This window comes from Eimeria tenella, genomic scaffold (genome assembly GCF_000499545.2).
Source record: "Eimeria tenella Houghton genomic scaffold, Eth_scaff18, whole genome shotgun sequence".
In the NCBI taxonomy this organism is placed as follows: domain Eukaryota; phylum Apicomplexa; class Conoidasida; order Eucoccidiorida; family Eimeriidae; genus Eimeria; species Eimeria tenella.
The window spans coordinates 156724-173181 of record NW_013541630.1 but is presented as its reverse complement, the minus strand read 5'-3'; the positions used below and the strand labels follow the sequence as shown (position 1 = coordinate 173181).

General features: G+C 46.8%; 1 protein-coding gene across 1 annotated transcript; it reads right to left on the bottom strand.

Moving 5' to 3' along the window:
- Window positions 1–12981: 12981 nt before the first annotated feature.
- On the bottom strand, window positions 12982–16134 carry ETH_00017870 (leucine rich repeat protein, putative; the record flags this gene model as incomplete). Its single annotated transcript, XM_013373882.1, has 6 exons — window positions 12982–13480; window positions 13762–13881; window positions 14055–14296; window positions 14417–14509; window positions 15391–15634; window positions 15848–16134. 6 exons carry the CDS (start codon window positions 16132–16134, stop codon window positions 12982–12984), a joined length of 1485 nt encoding a protein of 494 aa, XP_013229336.1.
- Between the last annotated feature and the right edge of the window lie 324 nt (window positions 16135–16458).

The following is a 16458-nucleotide window of genomic DNA, read 5'->3' as shown; positions in this document are numbered from 1 at the left end:
ATCTTGATACATTGGCTTTCTCCTATTATGTTTTCTCGTAAAGCACCTGAGCTGCATGGAAGATAGTTTGTAAAGTGCTTCCTAGCGCTATTCGTGCAAAAACCAGGATGCTGAAAAGCTGCTAGGATAAAGTCGTATTTGCGATATTGCTCTCTGTGCCTGTTTCAAAGGTAACAGAGCCCACACGTTTGTATGCCCCGAAACGGGCTCCTTTCGTGAGTTTACGTGATCGGCTGTGGCAACGTAATAGCACCCGCTCAAATAAAAATGGATAGCACAAGCACAAGCCGAGCAGTAGATAACGTACAAAGTACAATCACGAAGTTCATGCCCAAAGGTTACAGTTTCTTCGTGAAAATGCGAAATGATGCAGCAAGAAAGGTGTATTCGATTTAGACTGGCTTGCAACATCAAGCGACGTAGTCATGCTGGATAACCATTTTCTGCCAGAGGAATATTTAGCCCCTTCTGCAACAAAATGCCCTGTGCTGCGCACAGCTCGCACTAGCGCTATGGTAGAAGAGAGTGTTATTGATAAAGCGATATCTGCCAACAGATAAGAAACACTATGAGTAATACAAGGAGCCGCCTTTCTGTGTGCTCCGTTAAAGGCAAGCGGGTATTATCACCTTTTGGGAAGGGCCCGTTGTTGGGGAGGTTCCATGCATTGTCGCTTGCAAGCATTGGGCAAAAGTTCCTGGGTGAGCCAGTCATCGCCACTGTTTTTAAATATGGTATGGGAGTCATAAAGATTTCATACGCCTTCAGCAGCACTGACACACCGTATCCGGGTGGTTGGTAATATTGCAAAAGATATTTAGCATCCGCGACACTGCGTCTGACATGCATTGGAATGGTACAAGCAGTTTCCAACCTGCCAGGGTGAAACGAATACTGTACATAAATTCGCAGCCCATTGGGGCTTTTTCCAATGCCTCCAGGACAACGCTTCTCGAGAACTAATGCTCTGCTGAAAATAACTGATCCTGAAGCCATTCAACTTTCGCCGCTGCAGTGCCTCTTGATCTGCTCGTCAGCTACTCCTGTAGCATTTCGTTCGCCTAACGCGTCGAGTGCTAGTGTTCGCTCTGCCCATGAATCCTACTGAGCGTAAGGTTATACCAAGGCGGCCAAAGAATATTTCCATGGTGATGAACAGAAGTCCAGAGAAACGCAATTGGCTCGATAAAGGCCTGAGCTCTTTGACAGCTAAGCGAAACGAGATTGCCAGCCTTTATTCGAAAAACATTCCCATAGAAAATATTTATTGCTCTCCGCAGCTACCACCCCGAAATTTTCTCTACCTGTCATTTGCTTCATACACGACCTAGCAGCTTCTGTAGAGAAATGAAAGGGATAATGTCCCCTTTCTACTGGACAGTCATAACCTCGTTCACCCATGCAGATTAACTACGGGTAATTCACAAATCTATTTTGCTCTTCTTACGACATCTCTGCACAAGAGGCACCGGAGATCGACTTATTCGCGCATATATCAACAACATTACCTGGGGAAACCTGTTACCACCTAATATATACAGCCTCCCAATAGTTCACTTCAATGTAGAGTACCCTCCAGGCATGCAGGACATAGCAGGCCATTCAGTGATGACAAAGCATAATACTTCAATTGGATTTCATACAGTCCCGAATGCTTGCGGGGACGACGCAAATATCTGCTCGTCTGCGGACACCTTATTAATAGCAGCTAGCACCAAGCACGTACTTGCCTCCGGCGGCACCCTGTCGTGGGCTTGTAGCACCTACATCGTGGACGCAAGCAGCTTGGAAGCCAGAAAATGACTGGGCATTGTTTTCAGAAAATGCGAATTATTCTGAAAAATTTACGCTTTATTGCATATTATCGTGATTTGAAAACTAGTAGCTACCGTTGCTCCAGAAGTTGGCCTGTTCACCAAACGGGCATCCCGCACAAATGAAATTTACGTATATCTGGCATATTCAAAAGCAGCGGCCACGCTGCATTCATATCGCCCGTCTCCTGCAGATGCTGTTCGCAATGCCGTCAAATACGCTTCAGAAAAAGTAACGGTGTCGCAGTCACATAACATCAATGAAGAATTGTGAATATCCTCTCACGATGTCATCGACACTTTCAGGTACTACTGCGCGGATGAGCTCCATCACCGCGTTAGGAGGAAGTGGCCTTAAGAACTTCGAATAATAGAAGACCACCAATTGTTTCTTGTAATAATTGCCCAAATTCACAAAATGCGCTGTTTCAAGAAACGTATATCCACACGGAAAGATACTTCTGGCACGCCGGAGACTCGCGTGGTTATTGACCAACAATGTGCCACTGAAAAGGAGCTTCTGCGTCCACAGATTATTCTGCATTCATATGACCGGCGGGATTTTATTGAAACTTAGGGCAAGGAGTCACCGAAGTGTCGTCTTTCGAGTGTCGTCTTTCGAGAAAGGCGTTGAAGTACCACGATCGAGGAATGCCTGACAGGAACAGCGACATAAAACAATACACAGAGGCTCAGTGGCTAGCTCATGGCTAATTGTAGAGGCAATGCTTTACACTAATAGCGTCCATCTAAAAGCATCTACTAGTACTGTAGCGAACAACACTCCTTGTTCCAAAGCAGTGGGCAATTCTGCGAATCCTGTCCATGAAGGGGCAACCGCCTTCATTCCTTTTTGCACGCAATATTTACACGAGAAATCGGTCGATGACTGCATACTCTGCGCACTTGCCCGTTTTTGAAATGTCTGAGGCTTGAAAGGATCCATCATGGAAAACCTGCGGAACCATCGGTCAGCTGAACCTTGCTGTATCAGGTTCATGTCCAGAGCAAGTCTTTGCGTGCAAGTGGCGCAATAGATATGCATCAACCCCATTTGCCGGTGAGAAAGACTATATTCTGGAAGTACCGGGACACCCCTAAGTCAAAATACAGAAATCACGGGTAAACTTGCTGAATCGCTGGAAAAAGCGTCGTCCTATATCAATATTCGGGCTGAAAACGGAAATTATTGGAGAGCCACCAGGCAGCATTAGTGTTTAGAAAGCCGCAAGAAAATAGATTGCTGCTTAAGAGACTCGCTGGAAGAGATATCTTTTAAAATATGCAGCTTATAAGAGGAAGACTGAAATAAACTTGTGGGCAGGCATATCCCATGCGCGGCCACCTTCTAAAGAGGTGGTAGCTGGTGCTTTTTGATTTGAACTGTTAGCGCGGTAGTCACATCAAGCGCAGAAGGCCTTGAAAAAGAGTATTCTTGCTTTAAAAGCCACCTGGCCATCTTTGACCTGAGACACCGGAGAGATGCATCGGAGCGCGGAATTTTGCCTCTCCTGGAGCCTTTCGGAGAGGCGTAGTGCACTGCAATGAGTGCGGCTACCGATCATACTGAAAATTTACAGTTAAAGTGTACGAAGCAGTCTTTGCAGAAGGCTATTTGCTGGTGTGCAATGGAAGCAAGCGATGACCAAAGTCTGAAGTGTCAGCAAGGAATTCAAGTCGAATATCAGACGGCTGAAAGTGTACGGAAAGGCAATGCTATGAACAAAAAGAGAGCCAAAAGAGGTTGTTTGTTAAGAAGCAGAAGTAAGTAAGAGGAAAGCAGTGCATAACCGTCTCAAGCGTAGAGCTGAGTCTACCAGACACAGCGCGTTGTACAGTCAAAAGCCCGTTTGCCAATGAAGTATTCTCAGAGCTAGTGGATGTTGCTTTGTATGCTGGGGGCACAGCATGCTCCAGCACACGGAATGCTGCAGGGAGCTCTACGGCCATCCCATTAGATTAGAGAACAGAACCTGACAGAATCGCTGAAGCACATACAGCCTTCCCGCCAGAGGGGAGCGCCGTCTTCAATGGCGCTGAGGGGCTGCTTTTACTAGCGATATAAACAGGATGCTGTTAGCACAATTCAAAACTAAAATGCTGCTTGACCGTTGTCCGATGATGAAAGAGGCATACCCCTTTGCAGGATACCATTCTTTGATCTCGAAGTTATGCATATCCTGTCCAGGACACAATGCATTTTCAATATGGAAAAGCACTGAAAGATCTCAAGGAAAGCTGGCACACACAATGCCTTCCGTGAGAGTGAAAGGCTGTTTCGCTACCAGTGTCCAGATTCTTCGACATAAATTCTAGGCGTCTTGGAAATTGGCTTTTTAATAATCAACTGAGGCTCTACGTGGTCAGTAGTTTGGCGCGTCTAGCTACTTGATTGCTGACGGCAAATGTGACACTTTCCGCATTTGGTGCTGCATTGCTCCGCAGCACCAACTGGAAAGGGTGAAGTCAACATAATTCCCAGTTTGTATATCTTCCGAGGCTGCAACAGAGACTGTATTTGTCTGTATATTTTCATCCTACTCCTGCAAAAAGGCAATCAGTTGAAGTAAATTGCTAACTAGATGACCACAGCAGAGCGCCAATCTAACAAGCAATCATATTTGCTAAACACAATTGTATGTGAAAGCCTCCTGCTTCTACTCCCGGACGAGACGCAGGAATGAGCTGTCTCCTCGAAAAAGAACATAGCTTCTACAGACCTTTGCTGCTAAGCTTAGAAACTTACCCACGAAATGCGTAAGTATGTCGCCTAGCACACAGATTTCATGTGCTACTGCATTCACGACGCCTTTCAGCATTGCTCTTCGCTATGTTCACTGTGGTGTACATGATCGTAAACCACGTAACAGCGGACGCGCCACCAATGGGAACTCGTGATGCTTGTACTTATATTCTTTCTTACTCTCTTTCGTTATTCTCGCGATCTCATCCGTCCCTTTCCGTCATGCGCGACCTATAGACTTTTCTGGGTTTCCACGTCGTCAGCACGAAGAACTATTATCGCCAAACTCTCGAGGCCGCATGGCTGGCGACAACGCCACCTGCGTTACTACGGCCTGGCAGCCTTTCAGGAAACAGTATGTGTCTGTAAGCACGTTTGCAGCTGCAATTTTGCTGCAGTATACACGTCAGACCACTCGAGCCGTTTTCGGTTCTCAGCGAATCGATGACCAGGAGAATGCCTACGCGCGCCCACTTTGAGGCAGTGCTTGTTGACGATTGTGACAGCACAGAACATTGCTTCTTTCGTTGATCGTTCAACTCTGAGGAAGTCCTTATAGAAGACTTCTAAGCATCTTAGACTGCGGTGCACGAATATGGAAAAGACTACTCATGGAGGCTACTGAGACTCAAGATAATAAAGGCATCAGCTTCCAACGGAAAATAAAATACTGTTCGGCGTAGCTTTTGCCGAGAGGTCACGCCAAGCAGTGGTACCTTCTGTTCATGTCCTATCATTCGCAGCGTGTCATACACGGATGATCTACGCGTCCCACACCAAAGCGTTCTGCTAGATCCATGAGCATTGGACAACAGGGATACTTGTTCTTTGCGGAGGTCATGTGGGACATATGCATCATGTGCCTTACCTATAACAGCGCCACAGTGACATCCCATGAGCAAAATAATCTTGCTTTAAACAAATCAAGGGGTCAGCACCTGCTCTCCATTTTTGAATTTTTTGTTTCCTTCGTGGTGTCATTCAGATAGAAAAAGCATTTTCCCATCAGCTGAAAGCATGGTCGAACATTGCAGCAAAAGCGCCTTTTCTTTCGTCACCAACCTAGCGGTTGCTTTTCTACTTCTAAACTCTTATGTCCGTAATATTGATGTTATTCTGGTGTCCATACACTATGCGTACCCCACTGGAGAGGAATGCGAATGTGTTGTCAGGATCCTGTAGAATTATCACCGTTTGGTAAATTAGTATTTGTAGACTGTCGAAGAGTTGAAGCATCGACAAGCTGCGACAAGTTGGTCGCGCACAGTTTTTACAGGGTGCTGTATCTCCAATGCGTGATTCGGAGTCCCCCAGATCGATCGTTTTAGAGGTTGCTGTTTGTTTTGTCTCGCGAAGATGGAGTATCAGACAATCTGCAATAAAGTAATATTGGAAATGGATGCCAGAAAACTGTTGTCGTGACTGTAAAGCCACGGGAATTGTTGATCCGGATGGCCAGCTCGTCATCTGGCATTGATGATTAGTTGTGCAATTAGCTTTGAGTTCCGGCTGCTACAGCTTGATTTGGAATGAGAACCACACTCTGTTAAAATCACTACCACGTTCTGGAGGTCAATGAGATAAGATGGACGAAACTCGAATGTTCTTGTGAGCGAACAACTGTAAAATCTACGCGCTTGAAAATTGCCGCTAGATGTTAGTGTGTGGCGGCTAATTGCGAGAAGCTACGAATTTCAAAAGAAGGGCTCGACTTCCGTGAAAAGGGCTGCCGACTGGGCTCAGTGACTAGCGTGATTGTTCTCCTTAGCTGGCGATTCTGCAATTGCACTCTCATTTCGGGGTAAAGCTAAATGAAAAATCATACTTAAATGTGTGTTTTTCAGGGAAACTTAAACTATGGCTTAACTCCAACACCTCGTAGAGTCTGTGTACGTCACCAGATAATGCATAACAACACGCCGTATGGGACTGCGGAACTGCTCGAGGAAAGCAGTGCTGTAAAAAAAAGAGTGCAAACACATTTCCCTTACTGGATGTGCTGCTGCTGCGCAGAAACACCCTGCTTTCTTCCAGGTGAAAGCCTTTTGCACATACATTCGATCGGTAAGCATCTCAGTATATCATTGCTCTTTAGATGGCTTCGACACACTTGTCACATTCCTTGCGGATACAATGCATTTCGCCAGCCCACCTGTCGAAGCTCCGTGAACTGGCAGCTGCCAGGTGCTTTCTAGATATATTCTACACAATAAACTGCCATGGCGCACTCTCCACACCTGGCTACACAGCAACGACGGATTTTGTTTATGAGAAGGACAAGACGACATCTGTGTCTCCTAGACTGCAAACTGCCAACATCACTCTGTATGAACGACTCTTGGAGGGTTGTCGAACAGCCAACGAGTATCAATGGTAACTCGAAATCTTTTTTGGCGCTCACCGCTGCACTTGAAGTTAATGGAGAAAGTGGCGTCGCACCACAAGACATTTCTTTTAGATTGTACACAACTGCGCTGAAGAACTGTCCGTTGTTCCGTTTGCAAATTATATGAGGAACGAACGGTAATACCATTGTGCATTATGTATGTTGGCAGGTTTGTCTTAGTCTTCAGCTCAGCAATCCTCTGACGCTGATGAACGCAAATCTCCTCTTAGACGCCTGTCGCTGTTTGCGTGCCGTTAAAGCTTTCAGGAATGTCCTTCACCCACTGGCAAACCAGTGGGCTTCTTCATTCAAGTAAATCAAACGTTTAGCTCAAGCGTATGGATATTAGGCACACTGCCTTAGAAGAGCGCCACAAACGTGCGACCTCAGCTGAATTTGCGCAATGAGAGCAACAGGAAAACTCGTCCGTCCGACACTGGCAATGGCTGCTGGCAGTCACAACCAGGGATGTGCAGGGGTAAACAGCTTGTTCTACTGCAGCAAAATTCCGCGGCCGCTCTTTCTGCCGCCACTGAGCCTCTCAGGGAGCTTGCCCAAAGCAATGCTTCGTACGAGACGACCAAGTGTGGTTTGGAACATATGGTGTCTCGCCTATGGGGTGTATGTTGTGGCCGCGGGGAAGACGGTGACTCTGTGTACTAACTAGAGTTACGCAGCATTGCCTTGTCCACGCAACAAGCAGTCTATGTGAAGCTATGCGTGGAGAATGACTCCAGGCTGGGTGGGGCATGCGTGTTTGTAGTTCGCTGTGGTCGTGGGAGACAAGATGGCTGACGCAAGTCCCAACTGGAGACGCAGGCGCGCAAAACAGGAGCTCAAATATCACGGAGACTACTGCAGTTGTCCGCAGAGGGAACGAAAGAAATGGAAGGCACCTAAACTGCCTTCGGGAATACGAAATGCGCAAAAGAGATATCCTCTCCTTTCACCTAACCAAATGAAGCTTTCCAACTTGCGACGAACTGTGTTCGTTGGAAACTAAGCGGTCAGCCCGGAGCTTGGCGGGGGCTTGGAAAGCTTGGAACAGTTATGAGGAAGCGTGCAATGACTGGAGAGTCAGCTGCCTGCACCGTGCGCTATGACTCGGTTCATATACGATGTAGCAAAACTAATGTGCAACTATGGCCTTTCTGGCATAAAGGTACCAACAGCGGTGAGGGTCATGCTAACACTGGAACGTTCAGCTTGAGTGCTATTCTAGGGAATCATCCATCATTGATACATTCCCGCAGTTTCCGAAGCTGATCCTTTTTCTGAAGCCTTGAGCAGTACAGTGAATGTGTCACTGAATGCTCGAAACGCGTTGCTGCCCGGCTTTTCGATCTGTGTGAGCACATAAAACATGTGAAGTGTTTCTGTTGTAGCGTCACAGCAGAGTGCGTCAAACGTCCGCGATGATTCACAGCTTTAGCTTTTATCTTGCCTGTCTCCGCCCTGCCTAGCTGGGGATAATTTTAATGTTACGCGTCTCAGCAAATTAATGATAGGAAAAGATGCTCGCGGCGCTGCCTTTTCTGCGCAATTATACACCGTCACGTAGGCTGTGACCAGTGGAATCATCCAGATATCGCTGACACAGAATCGTTCAGCTTGTGCCGTCTTTAAAGTAAATGCAAAAATCCAATGTCCTAGGTCCAGCGGTTAGCAGATGTCTCCGCACAACGCGGTCGCGGCGCTACTGTTGCCGAATGCTGAGCAGTGTCAGGTCGTTGCCCGCGATACAGCAGTATTCCACATTGTTTCAATCTATATTCCTACCTGAACCGGTGCACTGCAGACAAGCTTACACGCAGTTGCAATAGAGAGACAGAGAGAAATATATGAGGTGCCCTCCTACGATGCGTGTAACTGTCATAGCTTAGCAGCGGCGCGAGACTGCTCGTTGCCAAAGGTCGCCATATTGTCTGTCTTCTGCGCAGGACACGTGAAGCTACGCCGTCACTGCGTCTACGCGTTATTCTAGACCTCTTACTAACTGTATGGGGACAAACAGGCTGTGGACAACAGGTAGAAATTACTTTTGGTAGCGCTAGGGTGCACAGATGTCTGGTTCACTACGAGCTATATGCAAGTGAACATAAGGTCCCTCCTTCGCAGGGAAAATCAACTAGTATATATTCGATTTGCCAGTTTACTAAAGCCGCTTCAAGCCCCATTTGTTTAGCAATTCGTTTAGACCTGCATAGAATGCATGAACAGCTAATGAGTCTCAGCGGCTAAAACTGCAAGGTAGCGTGTCTGTGTCGGATGTCGCGTTTACATACAAACCCAAATCTGGTAGTACATAACCCATACGCGTATATATGCTTCTTGCACAGTCCGTCGAAATGAGCCTGTATATCGTTTAAGGACTGAGTGCTTTGATCTCGCGGTTGGCAAGCCCTTAAAATCTGCAAAGTCGTACTTCGAGGAGGGCTCCCACACTGATGCTACAGCTGTAGTCTAGAAACGTCAGAAACTTGAGCTCTCTTGCAAGCTTCATAAATTCTTTGTACAATACCAGCACCCTTATTTTGACATCAGGAGCTCATAAGGTGTTTAGGATAAGTAGAACAAAATCACAGGGGCTCTCTCTGTGGAGATTGAAAAACCATCGAGAAGAAAAAAACGGAATTCTTGTGTGAGCGTCAGACAGAGTCTTCATTAGGTCCATGACCCAAGCCTTTTTTGGCACTAGCTTCAACTGAGGTTCGACATTTCGTTCAACGCGTTGACCCACTATCTAAGCAAGTTTCAGCAAAGAGCCTCTTTTGATTAACCGCGCAGTCAAGAGTGCTACGCAGGAATCAGTCAGTGCTACGCTTGCTATTGGACGCCGTCGAATAACAGAAAAAAAGTAAGCTTGATCTCTGCTGTAGACTTCACGTAGCTTGATCAGAGAGTAATTTCTACTAGACGAAATGCACACAGAAACCGCTGTTATTGCGGAAGGTGGCAGTTTCGGTTTCCTCCTCCTTTGCCTGACGAAGCCATTCTGTCTCCCAAATAAGCGCTTAGAACTTTGGCAATGCATCCTCGTGATGACCATTTAGTGTTCCTCCATACCCTCTTTCTGTGCATCATGCATCTGTGTATGAGCAACTACGACGTAGTTTCTGCTAGGAGCGAAGATCGTGTCACCTTGTGTAGGTTAATGGTGTATGAATGGGATTGAAGGGTACGAAATGCCTTCAAGGGCCTGCCTCATCGAAGAGTTTACGACTGGCGGAATGCAAATGTGTTTAAAACAAAATTTATCACAGGCCTCGAAATTCGGCAGAAATTTCAGTTAGTTCAGTTGGATATACGAAGTCAGTTATTCAAACATTGTGTCTTCCCTGGCACATCTCGAATCTCCAATTCCTATCGTAGTTCAAGGCTTCGTAGACCTCCTATAACAAAGTGCCGCTTCCCCAACTCGTCTACAGCCTTAAAAACCTAAATGAATCTGTGACTTTCAACAAAACGGGGTACGTGAGGGTTAGAAGACCCGTCGGCGCCAGCGTATGTTGGCGATGAAGACTCTTGTGTAAAATACTTTATCTGTTTTGTGAAGAAGCTCGTTGTACTCGAGAAACTGAAACGACCCAAAGATATACCACTGAATCCGTATAAATTTCGCTCGAGGCAGGCATATTGTGATTTATATTAATGGTGATTTTGATGCCCCACACCATAGTTCTAGGACCGAGTTAGGATCTCCGATACCCCAGATATACAGCTTCATTGACGTAGGAAGTCGCCGAAAATTTTGCGTTACTTTGCTCCGTACAGGAGTGGACAATGCACAAGGACAAAAACATCAGGCTAGCCAGTAGTAACCCAGCGGCAGGGGCATGATGAAGTTTATCAAGGGAGCTCGGTACTCTTTCGTGAGCCCCTAAATCAATTCCACTCGCGGCATTAAGTAAACTAGATGTCGAGCCTAGTTTGATGACTTAATCTCTTCGAGTCCTTGGAGAAAGAGGGCAAAACCGCAACAGCTACTGTCACGCTGTTGTAATATGGGATATCTGGGATTGACACCTATTGTTCTTGTCTATGTTTTAGTATCCGTTGCACTAGTATGTGCATAATATCGCCCAGGCAAAAACGTTCCACTAAAAAGACCTAGCATGGGCCCAAGGGTACGATACGCACGTACGTAGAGGAGTGAGTCCGTGTCCTCCCATGCCTATGATAGCTAGCGTGTGCCTTAGTCAGTATAAAGCATCTGGACATCTGCACGTCTTGCTGCAGTGGTCTTTTATAGCTGAAGGCCATAGTATTTGTAGCTGGCCTATAGTCCTCCCAGTGTGACTGGCGTGAGCACTAACTTGAGCGCTTTTAGTAATACCACGGTGAAGTAGTTAAATTCACGTCTTATAGAACTGCCTTGTTTTCCGTGATGGACCGTGCTGCCTACAGGACATCTGTGCTGCTGGCATCAGCAACATCATGGCTTTGCCCATAGCCAATGCAACGATGATATTAGCGGACTCACCGGATCAGGCTTATACAGCTTGAACGTACAGTGCAAGGCAGTGCTTCAGCGGCTCGAACTGGGTGAGTCTAACGTTGCTTGACACTCTACTTCGCGCTGCAGTCGGCTTCTATAGCTGAAGGCCATAGTAATTGTAGCTGGTCCCTAATCCCCCTAGTCTGATGCAACAGGCCCGGCTTGGCTTCTATGTGCTGCCCTCTGGGCAGTACCTTAGGCGCTTTTAGTAATATTACTGTCGACTAGCTTAGGTTGATTGAATTTGCGCCCTTGCGAATGTTGCCAGCTAGTGTTGCTGTGGGTAAGGCATACTAGGCGACAGTTTCTTCAACAGCACCTGCGATGAAAAGCTTTTTATCTTTCGTATAGCCGTCGATGCCCCCAAGAGTGTGCTCGCTTGGAGAAAACAAAACCAAGCAGCAAACGACGAACGCCAAGATGCGGAATGGAACATTATATATGATGTCTGCTCTGGCAAACTGGGATCTCATTAATTGCACGAGGAATGTGAGAGACTCTTTGAAGTCTAAAAGTGCAAAACTTTGTTCTTATCGATCTGCTTCATCCACAGTTACATCTGCATCTATGGGCATAGAATGAGAAGCACAGCTCAAAGTGCTGCTCTGCGTGATTTCACATCTTAACTCACCGCTCCTCGCAGATTTGTAAAGATTAAAATCGAGTAACTATTGGACACAGAAGGCCTGCATATTTGAGCGCCTGCCGTCCAGGTTTCGACGAACAGCAGTTGTATGCAAAACGAAAGCATTTTGCTAAGGTATTTGCCTGACTTAGCCGCTGTTCACGACGTAGCGTGGACCGAAAAGGTGTTTCTTCGGGGCTTTGTAATCACACGGGAAATCGCAGCAAATTGAAGATGGAAAGTCAGTGAAAGGAAACGGTACGGATGTAGTTGTAGACAAAAATGCAAAACAATTCGTAAAATTTGAATTCAGCCAGCTATCTTCCTCTGCCGGCTTAATGGTACAGTAAGCCGGGCGTTTTTAGACTGTCCGCGTTCGCCTTCTGCATGAAGGCAAAGTCCCTGTAACACCGAAGGTAGCTGCATGGACCCAATGTTGGTGTTCTGTACAGGTCCACCCATACTAGCTGGGTCGTGACAGCGTTGGAACCTACTTTCAGAAGGCGTGTCAAAGGATTCGTGCTGCTGTAGAGCTGACAGATAGGGAGCCGTTGGGGAATAGCAACTCGCAAGGGCACTACACATGTCAGTGCTGCTGCTCCTGGTGTATCGGTCCACGCTTGCACCGCACAGTTCACTTTTAGTCCAAGCGCCAGCTTGCGAAGCCATCTGGCGATCGTCGGTGGTTCCGCAGCGGTTCACTTTTAACAGGTTTCGGCTAACTGCTCTATGGCCCTTATTACTCACTATTCCCTGCAGCCCTGAAGTACGACGGCAAAAAAACGATGATGGCTCTTGAAGCTATCGGTAATGGTCTATTCGCTCATGAATAATCCCTTCACTTTCGATCCCGTCTTTAACTAGTGCAGCTAACGCTCGAATCTCCATGAAGTACAAAATCGGACTCCTAACTATCTATATACCTGTAGTTTCCGGTTGAGTGTCGCGGCGAGACAACAAGGAAGCTCCAGCAGGATTGGGAGAAATTCCTGGGGCGCCTGTTCCCACAATGCCGAGATTAAGGGAGACTACCTCGGGTACAGTCTGTGGCTGCCTATTCTTTTGGAGTCTTCCAGGCGTGAGTGCTTCAGGCTTTGACTGCACGATCGAACGGCCCTTTGTCGATTTCGTGGGGTGCCACAGATGAAGTTGCTGATGCAGAAGAAACTGTTGGTGCTCCAGCGCCTGCTGTTGAGGGAATACCCCTGATGACCCTGGTTCGTCATGAAGAGATCTAGATACACGGTGTAGCAGCTCTTCTGGAGCAGGCAGTGCTTCAGTTGGTCCTACAGGCAGTTTCCTCTGAATACCTTCTAGTGATATGAGATCACCATCGATTGTCTGGAGCTGCGGAAGCTGCTCAGCTAGGACAGCACGCCAGTGACGCCGCTGACATGCAGGGTTCTGCTGGAATCTGCGCAAATAACGTAAGGCTCCAGCAGAGTAGGATGCGTAGATTTAGCGAGCCTACTGAAAAGTTTAGAGCGGAAATGTCTCTGTGATATGGACTAGTCTCACATATTTCGGTGCTTGACTGCAAATTCCACAGGATACAGAACTACGTCTGTTTGGCAACGACTGGATCCCATTCACAGAAGTATAAATTCGCATGTGCTGCTACCGCGTAACACTGATATGCAGCAAAGACTTGTACAGCCCCTTTTAATTTTGTGGCGGAAACGCTTAGCTGCTCACCCAATTTGTTTTAGCTTGGGTAGCTGAACAAGGTATTCGATCTGCGTAAAGTCAGGTATTCTATTTTGTGCAATTCGCAGCTCCTCAAGATTAGGTAAAAGCGGGAGGCCGCACAGCGACCTGAGGTATGCAGAGACAATTACGGTCACACGAAACTGTTCAATTGCTGGGCTAATTGTCTGCTTTGCGCGTCAGTGTTGCGTTACTCTCCTTTGGGGGTTGGAGGGATCTCGGCTGCAAGTTTCGGCATGCCTTTACTGATACACTGATGCTGGAGTGGAAAAAGAGAATACCTTAGTCCGTTCCTTTCCATTACTAAACAACGGAGCGTTTCAGTCACTCCCTGAAAACCTTCAGGGTCAATTCTTCTGATCCTGTTATCGCTCAAGTCAAGAACTTCTAGATGAGAGCAGTTGAGAAGTCCTTCTATCCTTGAGAGGCCATTTCCCCTCAGCTGGAGTACTCGGATATTTTCAAGCGGTGCTGTTGCCAAGCCCTTCAAGTGACGAAGCGAGTTGTGGCTTAGATCTAAACGCTGTAGCCAAGCACGCGAAACAATACAGCGAAGAGAGTCACGAAGCAGAATGTTACTCTGTATGTGGTGTAGAGAGGCACATGCAAATGCGTCGGCTGGGTTATATGTAGGTAGGTATACCTCCAGTAATGGCAGTGACAGCAATCCTGGTCCGTCTACCCCGCCTAGGCCTCCTGCTGAAAGATCGATCTTGTTGTGCGCTACCACTAGTTCCTGCAAATAGCACACACGAGCAAAAACCAGTTTCTTACCCTTTCTGGTGAAAAAACCTCAAACACGTTTATCATAATGCCTGTACCTTGAAGAATGTCTACTAAGAAGCATGTCTGCTTTTTTCATGCGAAACGAGAGACCAGAACGCAGTGTACGTCCAAGAGACAATTCGTGAATTCTCGCTCTGGAGTCGTGGCCGGCGTCTCGTATAAGTGTACAATGCAAGAATATGAATTTCTGTGTTCTGGTTCGTTCGTCTGGACGTTGTTCATCGAAATTTCAAAAGGGCTAACCCTCAGTAGGGGTAAAGTTCCCAATGAGGCCAGACTCGCAATTTTGTTTTGACTTAAATTGATGCTCAGTAAAAACGGAAAATTCTCCTCTTTAATCACATCCGAGATGCGACGGAGGTGGTGACCGGACAGATCGATTGAGCTGAGAATATAAAATGCACAGGAAGATGTGTCGTGGATTTTTGTAGGTGAACAATGAAATCTCTATGCTAACGCAGCCGCGCTACAAATACTGAGAGTTTCGCAGAATGCACTAAACGCCACAAAAGCCAAGAAAGCTCAAAATGCACTGAAAGACATGACAAGCTCGATTGAGCCCGAAGTAACAAAACATACACTTGTACGCTATTGCTGGAGCTCGGGTTCGCAACATATCTACACCATTTACTTCTCTAGACCCAGAATCTACACAATGTGCTTTTACTGCGTCGTCCTCTAACGTCACTTTGGCACGCTGATAGCCCCGCAGGTAAAACCAGTCGTGTTTGAGCACTACCAAATGGCCTGCACATGCAGTTTCAGAATAAAAAAGTCTTTGAACTTTCTATGCACCCGTTTCTATGCATTTTTGGGAAACGTTATAAATACGGACGCTTCGAGGCAAGGCAATGGCGCTCCTATGATTTGCTCCAACAGTTCTCTTGTAAGCCTTCCTGCGAACTCTTGTCTGACTTCCGCCGTCTCTTCTTGTTTTGGTTCAACTCCATCTAGGACTTTCAACGTTGGAAGGAGATAAAGGGTATAGGGCCGATATTCTGCTTCTCTGCTTAATGGAGTATTGCGCAGGTCTAGCACACGGAGGCACGGACAGCGGGAAAGATGCATTAGCGGTCTGCATGGAAACCGACGCATGAGCAGCGCTGGCACGTTTCCAAATGTTTCAAAATGACAGCGAATTGTTAATGCAACGTTCTCATCACCTGCTGGTAATTCCCGCCGAGTAAAGCAGATTGAAAATATGTGAAAATGCACCTTAATAAATGCGTTGCAGTGTAGCTTATTACAATATGGGCGATCAACTTGCAGGATCCGGATGTCAACATACCGAAAGCCTTGAATGCTGTTGCTGTTGAGATACAGCTGCGTAAGCGCTGGGAGTCCTTGCAAATGTTCTAGTTGCTGCAGTTTGTTGCCCTCGGCACAGAGGAATACCAAACGCTTCAGCTGCTGCATTCCTGGCGGAAAGGAAACAATGCGGTTGTGGGAAATGTCCAAACACTCCAAGCGACATAGCGACTCAATCCCTTCAAGATTCTGAATTTCGTTCCCATCGAGGAGAAGTTCTTCCAAAAGCCGCAGCCCCAGAATGCCCTGAAAGGAGCGCGCTAGCATTAGTACAATAAGTAGGTCAAAATAGTCCTCACAGGCAGAGAAACAGCATACGCAGGCATAGTTATTACAATCAGTAATCGCAGGAAACGCGTAACATCATGCGCATTTTCCTCCTATTGAGCTGCAGGGTAGCCGTTCAACAAAGCAGCACCGTGGGCCCTCTGCAGGATCATTCGGATGAAGACGGACTTAGAGCCTGATCTGGTGGAGTGTTGCCACAGGTGCATTGATTTACATCTATTTGATTTCTATCCGCAGCGACGGCGTTTCTAACATGATGCGGGTATCGGCACTTTACGTACTTGTATGCTGCTCAGTCTATTC